Source organism: Octopus sinensis, linkage group LG14, assembly GCF_006345805.1.
Source record: "Octopus sinensis linkage group LG14, ASM634580v1, whole genome shotgun sequence".
Taxonomy (NCBI): domain Eukaryota; kingdom Metazoa; phylum Mollusca; class Cephalopoda; order Octopoda; family Octopodidae; genus Octopus; species Octopus sinensis.
The window spans coordinates 13,201,518-13,224,017 of NC_043010.1; the positions used below are offsets into that span (position 1 = coordinate 13,201,518).

At 35.2% G+C, this 22,500-nt stretch overlaps 1 protein-coding gene across 6 annotated transcripts in view; it reads right to left on the reverse strand.

The window, feature by feature from the left end:
- The window catches only part of LOC115219230 (protocadherin beta-15), a 249,030-nt gene that overhangs the window by 88,504 nt on the left and 138,026 nt on the right, over positions 1-22,500 (reverse strand). For all 6 annotated transcript variants that reach the window (XM_029789369.2, XM_036508632.1, XM_029789368.2 and 3 more), the window contains 3 exons: positions 18,057-18,212; positions 10,870-11,025; positions 6,247-6,327 (listed from right to left, as the gene is read on the reverse strand). In XM_029789369.2, the coding sequence (XP_029645229.1) occupies positions 6,247-6,327; positions 10,870-11,025; positions 18,057-18,212 (393 nt within the window). The remainder of the gene's footprint in view (positions 1-6,246; positions 6,328-10,869; positions 11,026-18,056; positions 18,213-22,500) is intronic.

Genomic DNA, 22,500 nt, shown 5'->3' on the forward strand with positions numbered 1-22,500 from the left:
ATTGTCAATGATGGTGGAATTTGTTGGAAGTTTCTTCGCTTTGTAGCAGATGCAGACCATGGAAGAAGAGATGACAAGATGAGAATGTAGGGCTGCCTGCTCAGACAAGAATAATCCCATCAATTCATTCAGTGCCTGTCAGTATGGAATAACAGGTATCAAATCAGCGATAGTGATGTGACAGACAAGATGGAAAGAGAGCAGGAGGACGGGTGGAGAGGTGGAGGGAGGGGACAAGGAGGATGAGGACGACAAGGACAAGGAGGAGGACAACAACGAGGTGGATGACAACGAGGAGGAGGGCAATGAAGTAGAGGTGGTGTTGGTGGTAGTGGTGGTGGTACTGTTGGTGGTGGTGGTGTTGATGGTGAAGACGATGGAAGGAAAGGTAGAAGTGGAAGCAAAAAGGGATTAATGAAAATGACCATAAGCTTCCGTAAACAAATTTTGTTTTGGTTACATCCTACTTTGGACCAACATGGTGATCCAAATTTTTTTTTCTTAAGTCAATTTAGCATGATTGAATCATAACTGACTTCACTGTCAAAATCATCGAAGCACTTTAATGACATCCACAATAACATGTGTCCAGACTAAGGTCAGTCCACTGCAGAACAGCAGCTAATCTGTTTTGTTTGAGACGTCATAATCCCCATTATATATCCAATGTGTCATGTATTTCTCGGCAAGACACAGACTACCTTGCATTGAACAATGTGGATAGAGCAATCCTAGGTCCTTGAATTCGGCTTCTTGAATTGTTCCTAAGGAACAATTCAAAAGACTAACAAGATATGCGTCATTTGGAATTTGAATGTTAATTTGGAAGTGTCAGAAACACCATACAAAATAATAATTTAATGTAATGGAATTTGGCAAGGTGGTGTAGTTAAAAAGATTACTTCCTGACCACATGGTCTCAGGTTCTGTCTTCCTGCATGGGCAATTGTCTTCTACTATAACCTCTGGTTGGCCAAAAGCCTTAGGAGTAGATTTTGTATAAGGAAACTAAAAGAAGCATGTAGTGTGTGTACGTGTGTGTGTGTATGCATGTATGGATGTGCGTGTGTGTGCATGCATGCGCACATGCATATGTGTGTTTGTGTGAGTGAGTTTGTATTTCCCTAGTCGTCGTGTGTGTTTGCTGACAGTAAACAATGGGTCACTGATGATGTCATTAAGTGCATTCATTGCAAAAAACATGTCCAGGTTTCTTGACATGTTTTGATATGTTGTGTGATCTTTGTAAGCAAACATTTCGTTCATAGGGTGTCGTTTGCTTCCAATTCTCTGCATAAGCATATCCAGAATGCTTGTTGCTCAACCACTTGAAAGATTATTTACCCGCTTGGAAACAAATGGAGGTTGGCAACTGAAAGAGCATCTAACCATAGAAAACTCTGCCCCTGGATACTCTATTTTACTTCAGATTTTCATTGGTAAACTGTTTCATTTATCCAACCAGGAATTCCCAGGCTTCTTCTAGGAAGCAATTGTTAATCCCGTAATATAATAATTTATCTGGTGATTGAATCAGATCTGTACCAAAGTTGACTAAATTATATTTTTTCTCATTTACCTTTGCCTTTGTGTGTGTGTTTACTTTACTGAGTAATTATTATGTATTGAGTTTACTAGCAACCAAGTATTAACAAAGCCACACGAATGAACTTTACTGTTTTAAAAATGTATGAAATATTATTATTACTTAATAATCTTTTGATTAGGTGGTGAAGCACAACCTTCGAACATTAGGTCTCACCGAGGCAATGACTAGTGACCGAGACCTTTGGAAGTATGCTGTGCGTGAGAAGACCCGGCAGGACAAGTGAGACCATAACCGGTGGCCTCTACCTGGGATGTAGCCAGCCCACTTATGCATACCTTTCCTTCTTGGGACACAAAACTCTACTTGTGAAGACCTGTTGAGGCAAGTGAAATTGAAATTGAAATCGATCAAAATCAATGGAAATTGTAGTTGTGATACCAGTGCCGGGGGCATGTAAGAGAACCATCCGAACATTGCCGTTGTCAGCGCCGCCCCCGACTGGCCTCCGTGCCGGTGGCACGTAAAAAGCACCATCCGATCATGGCCGTTGCCAGCCTCATCTGGCACCTGTGCTGGTGTTACGTAAAAAGCACCCACTACACTCACGGAGTGGTTGGCATTAGGAAGGGCATCCAGCTATAGAAACACCGCCAGATCAGACTGGGCCTGGTGCAGCCTTCTGGCTTCCCAGACCCCAGTCCAACTGTCCAACCCATGGAAAGCAGACTTTAAACGATGATGATGATTATATCATTCTAAAATATGCTGAGATAACTTGTGATCAGAGATGTGATCGAGAATAATCCGACTGTATATGGTGAAGTCCATGTTTTGGGCTTTAGATGCTGAAGTTGGATGCTGGTTATTATATTCTCTTTTTTTTCTCTTTTACTTGTTTCAGTCATTTGACTGCGGCCATGCTGGAGCACCGCCTTTAATCGAGCAAATCGACCCAGGGACTTATTCTTTGTAAGCCCAGTACTTATTCTATCGGTCTCTTTTGCCGAACCACTAAGTGACGGGGACGTAAACACACCAGCATCAGTCGTCAAGCAATGCTAGGGGGACAAACACAGACACACAAACATACACACACACACATACATATATATATACATATATATGACAGGCTTCTTTCAGTTTCCGTCTACCAAATCCACTCACAAGGCATTGGTCGGCCCGGGGCTATAGCAGAAGACACTTACCCAAGATGCCACGCAGTGGGACTGAACCCGGAACCATGTGGTTTGTTAGCAAGCTACTTACCACACAGCCACTCCTGCGCCTTGAAGACATCCTTAATAAAACCAGTGGTTCTTTTGATCATCTTCAATCAGGGTGGCCATAAAAAATTACTGAAATAATTGGGGCCGAGTTGATACATCCACAGTTTATTGATGTAGAAAAGGAGACTGACTTCTGTTGACATTTTAAATGACATTCAACAGATATATACTACATGCAGATTTTGTGTCACTACCAGCAAAACCAAAGCAGTTTGGACTTTTGGGACATGTCAGTAAAAACTGTATATTTCTCTGAAAAAACCAATGTACTTGCATTCATCTTGCTCTGGAGTATAACTGTATGTCATTGTGTTACAATCAATATTTTCAATAGAAAATATGACTATCATTCAGAACTTCTGTGAAACCCATTGCTTTCAGAAAGCCTTGTTCTACACTATCAGACATACCCTACTCTCTAACTAATTCCTGGCCCCACTTCCCCACTCATTTTTACCTATCTTGTACTTTGAATGTCCACCCTGATGCCTCATCACCATTATTTTTTATCTCTTTTAACCTCCACCTTGGTCACTCCCATCTTCTCTTCTAAAATCTAAGTATTCATATAGCTCCTCTAAGTATTCATATAGTATTCATATAGTATTCATATAGTATTCCTCTAGTATTCATATAGCTCCTCTATAGTAAGAAACTTGCTATGTTCCCATCTTTTTCTCTCATACTATACCCACTTCTACTCCTTATTCTCCCAGCATAAACTTTTCCTCCTCACTCAAGGTTCATAGTCTTGCAAATTGCATGACAACCTCACTGTTGCTGGTGACATGAAAAAAGTACCCAATGCACTTTGTAAAGTGGTTGGCATTATGAAGGGCATCCATTTATAGACAGTGGAGCATGATGTAATCCTTGTACCATCGGGTCCAGTAAAACTGTCCAACCCATAGCAGCATAGAATATGAACGTTAAAAAATGACGATGACGGTTTGTACTACTTAATATTGGTTTTAGAATCTTCGTTTTCATTCTAGTAAATGTACAGTTAACCTAATCAACTGTAAACCATTTGCTATAAAACTACATTCAGACATGTGATTAGAATTTCAAGATGGATTCTTGGAAGAATCACAAGATGGATTCTTCAAGCCGAGCCAACTGGCAGGAAGCCTAGGGGTAGCCCAAAGAATGAGATGGCTAGATAAGATCCATATTCTCAGTTGGTCATACTTGGGAATCCAGCCAGAAAATTTGATGATGGTTGTTTCTGATTGGACCTTATGGAGGAGATGCCTAAGGGCTCTACCTCCATGACTCTCTGCAAGGAATTGTGGTCAAAGAAGATAAATGGATGGATTGCAATTCCAACTAATAATGATAATAAAAGTTCACCACACATTGAAGTTGCTACAACTTCATACATCCAGCTATTTTATATGACTTATATGTGAAACATATAAAGAAACACCGTTTCGACCCTGTGCTTGAGGAGACCTATTGAGTCAAGTACATCAACATCAAAAATCAATGGAAATTGTAGTTATGATCCCTGTGCCAGTGGCACGTAAAAAGCACCATCCAAACGTGGCTGATACCAGCGCCGCCTTGACTGGCTTCCATGCCTGTGGCACGTAAAAAGCACCAATCCGATCATGGCCGTTGCCAGCCTCATCTGGCACCTGTGCCGGTGGCACATAAAAAGCACCCACTACACTTACGGAGTGGTTGGCATTAGGAAGGACATCCAGCTGTAGAAACACTGCCAGATGAGACTGGAGCCTGGCGCAGCCTTCTGGCTTCCCAGATCCCAGTCGAACTGTCCAACCCATGCTAGCATGGAGAACGGACGTTCAACGATGATGATGATGTGGTAATAAGCTCATGGTATAAAGACTAAAGACTAAAGACTTGATTTTGATCATTCCTAGTAACCTGAAGTCATTTTCGTTTTATGTACCTAGTAACTTCCTATCTCCATTCTGCTTATAATCACGTGGTTTCAAATCTGGTCAAAGCCACAATAAATAAGTAAATAATAGGGGAATGATGATAGTGGTGGTGGTGGTGGTTGTCATCATCATCATCATCCTCATCATTGCTGTTGTGGTGAGGAGGGGGAGAGAGCAGGCTAAGGAGGAGGGAGAGAGGACGCTGAGTGGGGGGGAGGAAGGATGCTGAGGAGGACGCTATGAAGGAAGGAGGCAGGATGCTGAGGAAGAGGCTGAGAAGGAGGGAGGGAGCAGGCTGAGGCAGTGGGAAGGAGAAGACTGAGGTAGAGAGAGGGAAGAGGCTGAGGGTGAAGGAATGAAGAGTCCGAGGAGGTGGTATTTTTTGCATTGGTTCAAGGCCTAATCAACTGAATTGACCAGACTCTTCTCTTCTTCCGCTACAGTTTACTGTGTTGTGCTGATGGAAGATGACTTCACAGATGAGATGATAGATAAAAGTTGACCATGAGTTAATCACACAAGTAACTCCAAAGAAAAATAGGTATTTGGGGTCAAGAAAAAAAAATATATAGAAAGATTAACATGCTTTCAGGGAGGTTTCATGAATACAGTTAAAGAAAAACAAAAAAGTGCAGACATGGTGTATGTAGTTAAGAAGTTCACTTTACAACTTTATAGTTTTAGGTTCAATTCCTCTGCCCAGTACCTTGGGCAAATGTCTTCTGCTTTACATTTAGACTGACCAATACTAGAGTGTTGAAGTTGTATTCATTATGTGTGTTTGGTCTTTACTGGTCTTTACTGGTCTCTGACAAAGATGCAAAACCCCCATCGATCGAATGTCAGTTACAAAAGCGATGATGTTACATTTTGAACTAGAGAACAGTTTTGCATATTTATAATGTCCTGCTTACAGATTGTATTTAGCTGGCTTCTTTCTTTTTCTGAAAAAAACTGTGCATATGCATATGTGTGTGTGTACATACATACATACATATGTATACATATATTCTATATAATTATATATAAAACATATATAATTGGTTATTCTACTAATTGTATACGTTTTTATTTTTTTTTTTTTTGCTATTTACTTAATCAATGATATTTTATTGTTATTTTAATTTTAATATTTCTATTATATGTAATTTTCTAGATGGTGTAATTTAATTGTTCATTTTGAATTGATAAAAGGTGTTTTTTTCTAATTTTTTATATATATATATTATATTGTGTGAAATTTGATTTAGCATTTCTAAATTGAATTTTTTTTCCCTGTAAGTTTGGATTTATATTCCCTCAAATAATTTTTATATATACATATATATATAGATATATATACATACATTATACACACACACTTGTGTGTGTGTGTGTGTGTGCATGTGAGTGTGTATCAGAGTATATGTTTACTGGTGTAAACCAAAATGTCAACCTGTATTTCTTTACATCAAAAGCATAATATAGTAATTCAACAAATAGAGATCAATAAAATAAGTACCTGACTGAAATAAGCGCTGGGGTCGATATGATCGACTAAAACCCTTGAAGGCGGTGCCCCAGCATGACCACAGTTCAATGACTAAAACCAGGAAAAGATTAAAAGTGTAGTAGAATACAAATGAAAGGAATGGCATATAATATACTGTACATATGTCCCTTAAATGGAGACAGCCACCAATGGTCCAATTAGAAAACCTTACAATCCCTGATGACCCAAATTACCAAGGACAGATGCCCTCATCTAATAGTGTGCTTTGGTCTGTAGTTTAATATTCAGAATAGGCCCACTCAGTCATACCACACTCGCCGCTCTCATCTCACCTTTCAGCAAATTTACTGGCGTGGCGATCAAATCTGTTTTTACTTTGACCTTCCTCTTCAAGTGGTACTTGAAGAAGTTGATAAGAAACTAGTTAGCCAGCAGAGAAAACCTCTGTCTTCAGCCCCCTTAATCCTTCACAGTAAAACAAGATCATAAATTGTAAAGGATAAGCAAATGCTGGGCTTTTAATTTGAAAAGGCCTTAAGCTATATAAACTTTGAATAATCTTTGTAGAAAAAAATATACCAGGTTTCACAAAATTTGAAGACATATATGTCTTTAATTATTTTGAAAATCTTGCGTATTGTGAGGTCCTACACTGTAGCTCATTTAGCTTATGCCTAAATCTGGCAATGCAGAGGAGTTTAGTCAACTGTCTCATTCCCAGTACATTACTGGTACAATTTTATCTACACCTGAGTCACAAATGACAATGTTGATCCTGGCAGAATTTCAACATACAAAAATTCATTGAATAATAATAATTTATTTAGTTAGTACAAAGCCAGATTTTTTTGTTAGGGAAGGGAATAGTTGATTATGGTGACCCCCTAGTTATTTAATGGAACATATTCTTATAGCAGAATTACATAGTCAATGCTAAGGCATATGAGATGAAATCTAGAGTATGGCATATGTTACTTAATTACCTCACCATCATCATCATCATCATCATCATCATCATCCAGTGTTTTAAATCTGGGTTCTGTCCCTGTTAAAAGGGGTGGCCGGATCTACTTCAATGCCATAGCAACTGAGGTAGGCAGATGCAGCCCGCCCCAACTTTTGCCCATACTCCCTTGCTATCATGAGGTATTTTTGGAGCTGGATTTTCTATGGGGAGTATGCTCTTGCTTACCCACAACCTCAGTTTTTAGACATGAGTGGTCCCGAGACCAAGGCCTCAACCACGATTTTTAAGAAATGTGGAGGAAAACTAGCTCAGGAAGGCAGGGACGCTACTCCCTGTGAACCCTTTTGGGGACCTCCTCCCCATCCACTTTATCAGTTAATTAAGTATGAAATCATTGAGTTATGCAGCTGAGAAATATGAAGATGTCATTCCTAAAGTAATTGCACTTAAGTAATTTCTAACTAGACAGACACCAAAATCAACTTGGAAGTTTACCAGTTACTCGGAAGAATGTCATTTCACCCTATAGACCCCAATAATAATAATAATGATGATAATGATGAAGATGAATGTCAACATAAATGAATTGTATGATGCTCTATGGCCTAAAATCACTGGTAATGGAACCATATGATTGGTCAGAGAATATAACCACATGGTTGTGCAATGATAATGACAAACTGAAAGAAATCTTGAGCAAATGGACGTTAAGAAAGTAACTGAGTATCAAAATCCAATTTTCTCTTTAAGTATTAGGCTTACAAAGAATAAGTCCTGGGATTGATTTGTTTGACTAAAGGCAGTGCTCCAGCATGGCTGCAGTCAAATGCCTGAAGCAAGTAAAAGAATAAAAGAATAAAATGAGTATATATATATATATATATATATATATAGATAATTCTTTGGATAAACTCATTGGTTTATATATATATATATATATTTATATATATATAAATATATATATGAATTTTCTCTCCTTGTTTTTTTCTGTGTATCTTTCTGCCGAAGAGCGTAGGCTCGAAACGTAAAAGACGTTTTCTATTCCTGAGCACTATACTAATACATTTGTTTGTTTGTACACCACCTGCCTTCGTCTTTTGTTTATTTTCTTAAACTTTCCCTTTATATATATATATATATATATATAAATTTATATTTATATATATATAAATATAAATGTATAAGACGTGGTCGTGGACTTAATCTAAGGGAAAAGGTCAGTTCCCATGATCTTTTTAGGGGCCTCATACTCTGATTAGAGGAAAGGAGAAGCTATCTTCTGACATAGGACTCAAGTGCTTGAAAGTGAATTCCACTAAAGGCACACCAGGACCAGATGGTAGGTTAAACAAGATGATATATCAACGTATGCAAACCCAGAAAATTCAAGGTCAGTCCAATGGCTGGCGATCTTTATTAGTAAAAAGTTAAATCATAAAATTAGTAAAAGAAAATAATAAATTACAGAAAATTTGTTTCTTATGACAAATAGACATCTATTATTTTAGACTCTTATAATGTATTTTTGCCTTCAAACTTTTATAATTACTTTGTATATGCTTATGACCAAAGTCTACTGTTTCAATGAAACCTAACATCTCACCATGCTCAGCAGTTACATAGTCACCCCTAAATGGCAATGTATTTATATATTAATAATTTGTTTTGTAAGCTAGATAACCAGTTTGATCATATGGCACTGTGGAAAAGTACTACATCTTTTTTTACTATGAGAAATCAAGAACAAATTTTTTCAGTAGGGTCCATCACTCTACTATATATATATATAATAACAACAGCTCGTCAGACTCTATATAGACTATGTTGAGCAGTCCACAAGGTTTTGGCTTTATGGGTGCAAAATCTTATGTAACTCTATATAAAATTTTGTTGCAATAATTACTGCTCTATTTCTCAGAGTGTGCTACTCTCTGATATATGTTTTTTTTTTATTAGCTATATATATTATATACGTTTTTATTATTTTTGCAATTTACTTAATCATCGACATTTTATTGTTATTTTAATATTAATATTTCTATTATATGTAATTTTCTAGATGGTGTAATTTAATTGTTCATTTTGAATTGATAAAAGGTGGGATTTTTTCTAATTTTATTATATATATATATATATATTATGTTGTGTGAAATTTGATTTAGTATTTCTAAATTGAATTTTTTTCCTTGTAAGTTTGGATTTTATTCCCTCAAATAATAATTATATATATATATATATATATATATATATATATATATATATTATATATATATATATATATTATTCTTAAACAAGAATGTTGTTGAGAGTAACTTCGTAGTTTCAGCCAACTAAGTTGTCATTGGACTGTCCAACAATGGCTTAGCTAGCTAAAATTTCGAAGTCACTGTCGACAACATTCTTCTTTAAGAATAATAAACTTGTACTCTACAAAAGTATAAAGATTAATGCAAATTTATTTTTAGTATAACTGAATGTAAAAACAAGCATTAATATATGTGTGTATATATATATATATATATATATATATATATATATATATATATAGATGTATGTATGTTATATATATTATATATTTATATATATATATATATACTCTTTTTATTCTTTTATTCTTTTACTTGCTTCAGTCATTTGACTGCTGCCATGCTGGAGCACTGCCTTTAGTCAAACAAATCAATCCCAGGACTTATTCTTTGTAAGCCTAATACTTATTCTGTTGGTTGCTTTTGCTGAACTACTAAGTTACAGGGACATAAACACACTAAAATCAGTTGTCAAGCGATGGTGGGGGAACACAGACACACACATAAATATATATATATATATATATATATGCACACATATACATATATATATACATGAGTGTGTGTATGATTTGGAGAATGATAGATTCGACCAAAGAATTTTGTTCTAAATGCATCATATAACAAAAAGATGTAGTAATATTCCAAACTGTTTTATGAATCAAATGGGCATGTGACTTACAATAAAATTATTTACATAGAACTAAATAGTTGTTTTGGTGTGACTATACAACTGCTGAACATGGTGAAATGTTAGGTTCCATTAAACATTTACAAAGTAATTATAAATGTTTGAAGTTAAAAAATAAATTACAAAGGTCTGAAACAATGGACTTTTTCACTCCATTTTTTGTTTTTTTAGCAATTTTTTATGATTTAACTGCTTTGCTGATGATGACACTCCCACCCCACCGCCACCTCAACAGTGTCCTAGATATTCTCTTCTAAAGTATTTGATTGTTTTAATACCTACACCTGTACAAGCTAACTCAAAGTATGATAATCTATTTGATTTATAACAAAAGAAATATATTGTTGTATTTAGGAAGGGTCATTTTGCCAGTTTAGCCAATAAAAACACATGCACAATATATTTGGTGTTACTTTGCTTCAGTGTTATTTATTTTTTACATTAATCTTAATCTTATTTCGGCCAGAGTTCTTTCGTCACACTCCTGTGACCGCATCAGTGGTCCTTTGTTTTCTTCTTTCTTATTTGTGTCTCTCCTTACTAACCGTCAGCCATTTATTGGCTAAACTGGCAAAATGACCATTCCGAAATATAACAATATCTGTTTCAACACACGACTTCACACAAAAAAATCTTGCACAACAAATATATAAAAGAAATATATATACCTGTGAAGTCATCTGTGGTTTAATTGCTGTAGTTGATGCTTTCCACTCATTTTGAGGTTCAAGCACAAAATAGAATTGGCTTGAGGAATCTATCAGTTGCGATTCTGTATTCCGCCTTTCATTAAGGTTCCTTGCTAGAGTAGCTGAATGACGGTTCTGAAAGAAAGGAGATAAAATTTAATTTTGAAGACATACTCTTTTACTTGTTTCAGTCATTTGACTGCAGCCATGCTGGAGCACCACCTTTAGTCTCAGCAAATCGATCCCGGGACTTATTCTTTGTAAGCCCAGTCCTTATTCTATTGGTCTCTTTTGCCAAACCGCTAAGTGATGGGGATATAAACACACCAGCATCGGTTGTCAAGCAATGCTAGGGGGACAAACACAAACACACAAACATACACATACACACATATATATACATATATACGATGGGCTTCTTTGAGTTTCCGTCTACCAAATCTACTCACAAGGCATTGGTCGGCCCGGGGCTATAGCAGAAGATGAACCGGAACCATGTGGTTGGTTAGCAAGCTACTTACCACACAGCCACTCCTGCACGTCAGGAAGGGCATCTGGCCATAGAAAACTTGCCACCCGCTTAGCGCTGTGTATATGTGCATACATTTTTGTAGGCGCGGGCATGGCTCTGTGGTTAGGGAGCTTGCTTCCTAGCTACATGGTTTCAGGTTCAGTCCCACTGCATGGCACTTTGGGTAGGTGTCTTCCGCTATAGCCCTGAGCCGACCGAAGCTTTGTGATTGAATTCGGTAGGCGGAAGTTACTGCCGTGTGTGTACATGTGCATGTAGGTGCTTGTACCTCTCCGAAAGAGAGAGAGGGATATATTTAAATGTTACTAGCCTTCTGACACGCACTCATTCGAATAGGTACCCTGCATTAACCAACATCTTCTTTGCCACGATACCGTATCATGAGCATCTTACAATTAACAGTGGAGCTCTATAAATATTTATTGTTTCTTTGTATAACAGAGTATTATTGGATAGTTTGTACAGAACAGAAAAATTTGCACAATGTGTCATAATGTTGTTTTCTTTAGCCATATGCCCACGGGCATATGGCATAGTGGTTAAGAGTGTGGGCTACTAACCCCAAGATTCCGAGTTCAATTCCAAGTAGTGACCTGAACAATAACAATAATAATAATAATAATAACATCGACTTTTCTTGAGATGGCTATCAGTTACATCTGACTTGATTCAAAATGAAAGGCAGAGGTGAACTTAGTAGCATGAAAGGCAAATTTAACTAACACCAATTGTATCCAAATTTGGAATGAAGAAGGATGAACCTAAAAGCCATAATACATTCAGTTTGTTGATCCCCTGTCTCAGACATCAAAACTGACTTTTACACTGGGTTTTAAAAGGTAATATTAACTAAAGAAGTAAAGAAGTGGAAACTGTAGAATATTGGATTTATATTTTAATCTGAGTTCAAATCCTGCTGAGGTCAACTTTGCTTTTTATCCACTCAGGTTTCTGACATGAACTAAGATTTATTCAATCGATTTTACCCTGAAAATGTGTGGATTTGCGTTAATGTAAGAAACTAAAAATAATAATAATTACTAATAAAGGTTATGAAAACCATAAAAATATTGAATCTATAGCTCAAGTTATAATCCCTGTCTTAGCTTCAAGTAAAACCTTGTTAATCTGCTAGTTAAATACCTTTATCTCAGAGACAAAGGGAAGAAAAATGACTGTTCCAATATGGAGGGGAAAATAAAGTCAAGCAAGTCAATAGAAAACAAAACAGCCAAAATACCAATGGGTCATTGATCTTAGATCTTTTCTACTTATAAATCATTTCTTGTAGCTCCATCTCCACATGCTTAACCCTAGGTCAGCCCTATCCAAGTAGACTCTATATTGAAAGGCATTTATATAGAAACCACCCCATTCTTTTAGTATTATGTAAAGGATTAAAAGCAGTGAGCTGGCAGAAACGTTAGCACATCAGGCAAAATGCTTAGCAGTATTTCATCTTCTATATTTAAGTGATGAGGAACTATGTACATTATTTACATTATTTACATTCAACAGTTATATGCCCACAGGCATATGGCATAGTGGTTAAGAGTGATTCTGAGTTCAATTCCAAGTAGTGACCTGAACAATAACAATAATAATAATAATAACAACATTGAAAAATACCTTAGGAATGAGAACCCAGGTTCAGAATTTACCCCAAGACATCTGAAAAAGGCTGGAGGGTATATCAGCCGAGACGACATGTTAAAAACAAACAAGATGAGGACAAATATCCGTCGAATGTAAATAATGTAAATAAGTTATTTCATCTGTCTTTATGTTCTGAGTTCAAATTCTGCCACGGTCAGCTTTGCCTTTCATTCTTTCGGGTTCGATTAATTAAGTACCAGTTGAGTACTGGGGACAATCTAATCGACTAGCCTCCTCCCCAAAAATGTCAGGCCTTGTGCCTTGAGTAGAAAATGATTATATAAAGGATTAAGGCTGAATTGTTAACACCCTGGGCAAAATGCTTAGTAGTATTTCACCCATCTAAATATTTTGAGTTCAAATGCCGCCAGGGTCGATTTTGCCTTTCATCCATACACACACACACTTACACACACATGCGCGCACATACACACAGACACACACACACACACGCGAGCACACACACACACACACACGCGAGCACACACAGAAATATACACATACAGATCGAAAGAGTGAGGGAAAGTGAAAGAGTGGGGAGAGAGAGACAGTACAATTTATTAATTCAACATGACTGACAGAGACATCTTCCCTTTCCTCAGATGCATAAAAAGAAATATGCTCACACACATAAACAGAGAAAGAGAGAGAGAAAGAGAGAAAGTGATAGGGAGAGCAAGAGAAATATTATAATTTTGATGCCAGTTATGTCAGCATTGAAATCACTGACACCAAATAAGTGGCACCAAAATGGCTGCATGAAAATGTCTCATACCCTATAGTAAGACAGCATCTTTAGTATCATAGTCATATGCCAAGGATCTACCTGTAGTTAATGATTTCAAACAGCAGAAGGATGTTTTGATAATATTTCAAATGTAATCTCACCAAAGAAAATCAAAGAGAAAAGAATATAAACAGTGAGAAATCTCTATAGTAAAATATGCTTATCAGTCGAAGTCCTTCCACAAGAATAAAATGGTAAATAGAAAAATGTGTGATATATTGTACAATATTTTTTTAAATGATGAAGATTAAGTTAAAGACATTAATTAAACATTAATTATGCCAGTTCTCAATGATGAAGTATGACAGGTATCATAAATATTTTTAAAAAAGAAACTGATAGCCATCTATGTTTCCGAGACAAAAATCTTTACAAAATATATCAAAGTGTTGAAACCTAAAATATAAATTAGCTGGAAATCATATCTATAAGATATTGAAACTTTGGAAGATAGAATTCTAATAAACTGTGTCAATATGGCTGAAGAATTATTAACTATCAATGGAAAAGATCTCTGGAGACATTTTTGGTGATAGACATTTGGGAATTAGTTTTGTCTGTTTAATGAAACAGCTTCATAATGTGAAGTGTTGCCTCTTTGCATCACTTTTCAAATTCAGAATTAGTAATTTTCACTTTCTGATAATGCTTTCTTTGTATTTTGTCTTAAATAATAATAAAAAGAAAATTTTTTTTAAATTGAAAATTGACACAAATATAATCTTTCTTCTTAAAATCAATAATTTTTAATCTTTTAATAAAAAAAAAAAACTAAAGAAAAGAACCAGCGAAATTTGGAAGAAATAAGAAAAATATAGAGGAATCTGCTATAGTATGAAATACCAAAATTAATATGAGGATATATTTATTTAGACTTATCAAAGAGATTATATTTGACAGAGATGATATTTCAAAGTAAATTCCATATATTTTGAAGAAATAATAAATTCCCCTGAAGCTTATCTTAAAATAGTTTAACTAGTGTTATTCAATAGTTCGATCATGTTGATGAAAATATTGAGCCTTCACCAAACTTCTAAGATGTGCTGGGTCTCTTATAAGTCCTAGTGTTATGCATTTGCAATAAACTGGATTCTCATCTAGGGGGAAATAAAAACATCACAGAACCCAGAAAACTGACCCTATGAAACTCAGGAAGTATTATGCCTCATCGTCATCATCATTTAATGTCCGTTTTCCATGCTAGCATGGGTTGGACGGTTCAACCGGGATCTGGGAAGCCAGAAGGCTGCACCAGGCTCCAGTCTAATCTGGCAGTGTTTCTACAGCTGGATGCCCTTCCTAACGCCAACCACTCCGTGAGTGTAGTGGGTGCTTTTTACGTGCCACTGACACAGGGGCCAAGTGCAGCTGGGAATGGCCACGTTCGGATTGGTGCTTTTTACGTGCCGGAAATATTTTAATATCTTTTTAATAATAACCAGTCACATCTTACTGCTTAGTAACAGTATAGATAAAAGGGAAGTTGCAGAGCTGAAAAACTTGCTTAATGTTGTTAATCTAGAGTGGAATTTGTCAGTTATAACAGGATTAAAGCTTGCACCTTGAGAGGGCAAAAGTCATATTGGGGCTTAAAAATGTTGTAAAGGATTAAAAATCTCTACATATCAGTTATGGTTGAATGGGTAGGAAGTTTGCTTTGCAACAATGGAATTTGAGGTTCAATCACACTGCACCGCACCTTGAACAAGTGTTTTCTACCATAGCTTCAAGTATAAAATATATTTGTATTTATCCAGCATCCTGACTTTTAATGCATGCTAGTTTAACAGTGTGGTCGAGAAGATTACTTTGCAACTTTGTGTTCAGTCCCATTGTGAAACATTTTAAGCAAGTGTCTCCTATGAGGGCCACAGATTTATCAAAGCCTTCATCATCATCATCATCATCATCATCATTGTTTAACGTTCGTTTTCCGCACTAGCACAGGTTGGACGGTTCGACCGGGGTCTGGGAAGCCAGGGGCTGCACCAGGCACCAGTCTGATCTGGCAGAGTTTCTACAGCTGGATGCCCTTCCTAATGCCAACCACTCCGTGAGTGTAGTGGGTGCTTTTTACGTGCCACCTGCACAGGTGCCAGGGGGGTCTGGCATCATCCACGATCGGTTGGAGCTTTTAACGTGTCACCGGCACGGAAGCCAGCCAAGGCGGCGCTGGCAACGGCCTTGTGATTGAAATTTGGTAGTCATAAAATATATGGAAACTCATCAGGGTGACCTTTGGCAAACTTGATCCATCACCCTGTTTGACACCATTCTTTGGCATCTGATGGTCTTTAACCAAAGTTCACACTGTTGCAAGCATCCAGGGTAGGTATTCTATCTGATGATAATGTCCTCCCTTCTAACCCTCTTCCCACCAGTCTCTAAGGGGTATTGTATATAACTTTTCCACCTCTGACTAAGTCCTGTAGATAAAAAGAAATTTTTTAAGACTAATTATTAAGTAATTATGCTTGAGATAAAAGGTTTGTTCTTTTGTTTTTCTAGAAAACAAGGTCTGACAGTTGACCTTGCGTGTAATTATTTCCTCTTCCCTCCACTGATGCTTATCCAAAGGAAAGGCTATAAAATTGAGCCCATTACAGCTTAGCACCAGTGACATAGCTGGAGTGATTGTCAGACTGTAAAAAAACAGAAAAGAAAGACACTGCGAAGTATCTTAACTAGTTTTCTACCAGTTCCACTAATCTACTCACCGGAACCTAAACTGATAATTATTTTTTCAACCCTGACAGGATGAACAGCAAAACTGACCTTGATAGGATTTGAACTCACAGTACAGAGAGTTATAACAAATATGAGGCATTTCATCCAGCATTACCATTACATTGCCATTTTTTTGTTACACCAAAATCCTTCTCCTATATAAGGTATGATTTACTTACCAGTATCAAAATCTACATACTTTACTGGCATACAAGCATTGATTTTTTTTACCCTTTCAGCTGTAACTGCTACATTTGCTGTATACCAATGTCTCATCTAGGGCTTGGCGATTATGGCCTAAACACCCTTCTTAAATCAACCACTATATAGAATGTTTTGGATGGATTCTTTCTCATGGCAAAAGCACTACAGCAGTTGTTTTGGTCCTGGCAAGACTCGTAAAAACCTCTCTCAAATCCAACGTTGATGCAGCTCAATTCAATTTACCAACTACTTACAGTAGAATACTGGGTGCTTTTTGCATGGCACCAACACTAGAGGGATCACCTTGTAACTTGCAAGGCAAAAGAGAGTCCCTTTGGCTAAAGCAGTAGAAGTTAATATTTGATGGAAGAAACAAGTTTATTGCTAGGAAACGATACTAACTGAGAAAGCAACAGAGGGAAAATTGTTGGGGGAAGGGATAATAATGAATAAGACAAGGGAAAGGAGAAGGGGTCACAGTTATGGCCAATAGTTTGGAACATAGGTTTGCAAATTAGAATTTTATATTAAATACCCGAAGTTATATTAAACGCCAGCAATTTGGTCCAGAACTATATTTTTGATTTTGCCTATTTTTTCTTCTAGATATTGAGCCATTGGATCAGTTATTAGGTAAGTATATCTCTATCCTGAATTGAATCGTACTTGGGCATAACAATTTTAATTTTTTTTTAAATGTTCCAAACTTTTGGCTATCACTGTAATACGAAAGAGAGGAAGGACAAAGAAGTAAGCAAGCTGAGGTGGATTGAGTAGGGAGGATCCAAAGCTCTCCAAAATATTTATGTATTATCATCATCCTACATCATGTTTCTATGCTTGCATGGGTAGAACAATTCCTTAGGATCTGAGACCGTTTTCATTGCACTTGGACAGGCTTATTGTTAGGGGAGTTTGCAGAAGGTGGGAGAAAAATAGCAGTGTTAGACAAGGGAGTTATAGGGACAAAGGGAAAAAATAGTGTCAGAGGGTATACTGAGAAAGAGTTAGAGACTACAGATAAGAACAATGGGGTGGGTAAAGTACACGTAATGCTACCCATGTTAAACATGGATGGGTAAAGTGGTGTGTGAAGGAAAGACGATGAGGAGGAAAAGTCAGAGCATCCCTTTTTCTTGACATGTGTGTGTGTGTAATACCACAATTAAGGTCCTCAAAGACCGCATGTAGCCTTAAGGATCACAAATTCCAATATTATTGCAGAAATGCCCATGTAAGAATAAAATTAGTATTTACAGGAGCAGCTCTCTGGAATTCCACTGGTGTAGTAGAAGCTATCCATTCATTTTGTGGTTCTAACACAAAGTAGAACTGACTGGAAGAATCTATCAACTGTGATTCTGTATTTCTTCTTTCATTTAAATTTCTTGTTATGGCAGCTGAATTGCGGGTCTGTAAAAAAAAATTATGAAATATGACAGTAATATAGTATAATATAATATAATATAATATAATATAATGTAATATAATGTAATATAATATAATATAACATAATATATAAATATCTCATCACAGATTTATAGACATTTGTAGACTGGAAATATTTAAATATTTTTATAAATAGAACATAAAATATGATGAGTGGAATGTCGTTTCGTTTTGAAAAATGTGTGTGTGTGTGTGCGTGTATGTGTGTGTGCATGTGTATGTAGAAAGGTAGGTATATAGATAGATAGATAAACAGACGGACAGAAAGATAGATATGAATATCTCTCTTGATCTGTGTGTGTGTGTTAGGAGGTATGATAGTATCTGATCTGCAACATAAAAAAACCAATGGAAGCAGAGATCAACTAGCACCACACACACTCATATATATATATATATGTATGTATGTGTATATATATATATATATATATATATATCAACAAGTCCTTGTTGATAATTTGTTGATTTATCAGACAGTAGTTGCTCACTTACTTACCTGAGTTAGGAGTTAGGTAACACATTACATAACCTAACTAATTGTATTATACTTGCGACAAAATGAAAACTCCTAATGAAACAGTTGTAGGAAAACCAGATAATTCATTTGTCTGTCTTTATTACATTTTTACGCCACTTGTAAGGTTCCATTCATCATTGAATACTTTCGGAATTGTGGATTGCCTATCAACAGTGATCTTCATTCATCAATACCTTCTGTGCTGAGATAATAATGAATAACTCAGCTGTTTGCTTTGTGTGGTTCTGTCTGGCCAATTAGTGGCATGTTTCCCATTGTTATGCCTTGATGCTTTATGGATCTCTATATATATGCATATATGTATAGACACAATGTGACTTATTAGAAAATCTAAGATAAATTTGAAGTAGTTAAACAGCAAATTTTAACCCTTTCATAATGGAAATTGAAACAGATGTAAATACAGCAATTTATTCACTTATGATAGAAAAACAAAGGAGATTGCCCTAACATGTTTCAGAGTTCATTGACCACACATTCAAGGATAAGTATCCCATTCATTCCTCAGTCAATAAAGAGAACTTACTGCAAATAGCTATTTAAATCAAACACAAACTAGTAGTTAGCTGTTATGGTTAGATTAATTTATATACTAGGGGTCTGTCAGAATTGTGATTAACTAAATGATAATACTGTTTATGCAGTATGCAGTGTGTATAAGAAACAAACTAATGAGTGATCAATGCAGCGCATTTTCCCATATTTTGTGTCCAAAGTGAAAACAATATGTATTGAAATTCTAACAGCAAAAGGCTTAAGAATTGCAGTTTAACTTGTTTAAATTTACCCCAGTTTTCCTAATACACACAGCATTTTGCATAAATAATAATTATTTAATCACATTACAGACAAGCAAACAAAGATTAAGCTAATTAGTCTAGAAATTATAGATAAGTTCTAATTTGGTTTTTAACTGAAATAGCCTTTTTGCTATAATTTTCTTTAGAAAAAGAGGAATGTCTTCTGATCAGTGGTCAATGAACTCTGAGATAGTTAAGACATTTTGTTTTTACTTTTTTTATGTCAAATGGAAATAACAATACTGCTTCTATCACTAAAAATTAACCATATGCAACAGTATATGTAAGCAAACTTTTTGTCAGTATGATAAAATATATGTGCGTGTGTGTATATATATATGTATATATATATATTTATATATATATATAAACTCACTTTGATATAACTCACTTTGATATATATATATATATATATATATATATATATGTATGTATGTATATATGTATGTATGTATGTATGTATGTATATATATATGTATCTATGTATATATATATATATATATATATATATATATATATATATATATAATATTATTGTTCTTTCTTATGAGAAGAGCTCGGGTTGAACCGAAGACACAACATAAGAATTATGATACAGACACAAATTAGGCAATCAACTTTTAATATATACTCATACAGTAATAAATTCGACTTAAAATGCCTATACATATATATATATATATATATATTGACATGTATGAATATTTTAAAAAATATTTTTTTAAATATAAATACCTACATAAATATACATAAAAATAGGTGTAAATAAAACCCATGTGGGATATCGATGGAAAGAAGTGTGAAAAAAAAGAGAACTGATAAAATATTTTTTTTCAAAAAATTTTCTTTTGAATCAAAAATTGTCAAGAATGTGATTTTATGACGATACCTTTCCTGATGAAAGGGACATTGTTCGCATGGTTTGTAAGATTTCCATCAATTTTTCTACAAGGATATAAACTCTGGAAATGGCTGTAGAAAGTGAACTTGCTCAAATTGCATTACATACCTTATACATCATTTATATATTTTTTTAAAAACTCATTGAATTCTATGGATCTTTTAATTGAAACTCTAAACCACTCTTAAATTTAGTACATAAAAAATTTTTATCAGTTCTCTTTTTTTCTCACACATCTTTCTATATATATATATATCCCACATGAGTTTTATTTGCATGTATTTTTATGTGTATATATATATATATATATATAATTATATTTTTAAAAATACTTTTAAAAATATTCATATATGTCGATATGTATTAATATATATATATATATATATATATATATATATACGCATTTTAAGTCGAATTTATAATTGTATGTGTGTGTGTGTGCATATATATATATAGAGAGAGAGAGTGTATCTCTGCATGTGTGTGTCTCTCTCTCCCTCTCTCTATCTATCTATCTATCTATATATATATATATATATATATATATATATATTTCTTTTACTTGCTTCAGTCATTTGACTGTGGCCATGCTGGAGCATCGCCTTTAGTCGAACAAATAGTACTTATTCTATCGGTCCCTTTTGCCAAGCCGCTAAGTCACAGGAATGTAAACACAACCAACATCAGTTGTCAAGCAATGGTAAGGGGACAAACACAGTCACACAAAAACATACATACATGTGACAAGGCTGGCTCTTTGAAATTACAAGCACTACTTTTGCTTGCCAGCTGAGTGGAATGCAGCAACATGAAATAAAGGTTCTTGCTCAAGGGCACAATATACAGCTAGGGATTGAACTCATGACCGTATGATCATGAGCCAAATACCCTAACCACTAAGCCATGCCCCTTCACATATACACACATACATACATACATACAGGCAGACAGACAGACAGACAGACAGACAGACAGACAAACGGACAGAAAGACAGACAGACAGACAGATAGATAGATAGATAGATAGATAGATAGATAGATAGATAGATAGATAGATAGATAGATAGATAGATAGATAGATGATAGATAGATAGATAGATAGATAGATAGGGCATCTGAACAGAGAAAGATCTGTCTCAACAAATTCCATCTGACCAATGCAAGCATAGAAAAGTGGATGTTAGATGATTACAATGAAAATTATGATATATTTATATGTATGTATGTGTATATATATGTGGTATATATATATATATATATAATATATATATATTCATGTGTGTAATATATTATGTATGTGTGTATGATATATATTTGTGTGTGTGGTGTATGTATGTATATGTGCATGTATGTATTTATATATGCATATATGTATCATAATATATTATATTTATATATAATATATTATATATATATATATATATAATATATATATATATATATATATATATATATATGTATATATGTATGTATGCATGGATGTATATATATGTGTATATCTATATCTATATTATATATATATATATATGTCTATATATATACATATATATAGACACACACATTAAATGATGATGATGATACCTTTTGTCTTTTACTTGTTTCAGTCATTGGACTGTGGCCATGCTGTAGCTCTATCTTGAAGAACTTCATTGAAAAAAATATCAACTCCAAAAGTACCAGGTTCATTTCTTTTAAGCTTGGTACTTTTTCTCTTTTTCTGCCGAGCTGCTAAGTTACAGGGATCTAACAAACCAATGCCAGTTGTCAGGCAGTAGTTGTAGACAAGCGCCAAGACACACATATATATTTCTTTACTACCCACAAGGGGCTAACATAGAGTGGACAAACAAGGACAGACACACGGATAAAGTCGATTAACTGGTACTTAATTTATCGACCCCGAAAGGATGAAAGGCAAAGTCGACCTCAGCGGAATTTGAACTCAGAACGTAGCGGCAGACGAAATACCGCTAAGCATTTCGACTAACGTGCTAACAATTCTGCCAGCTCACT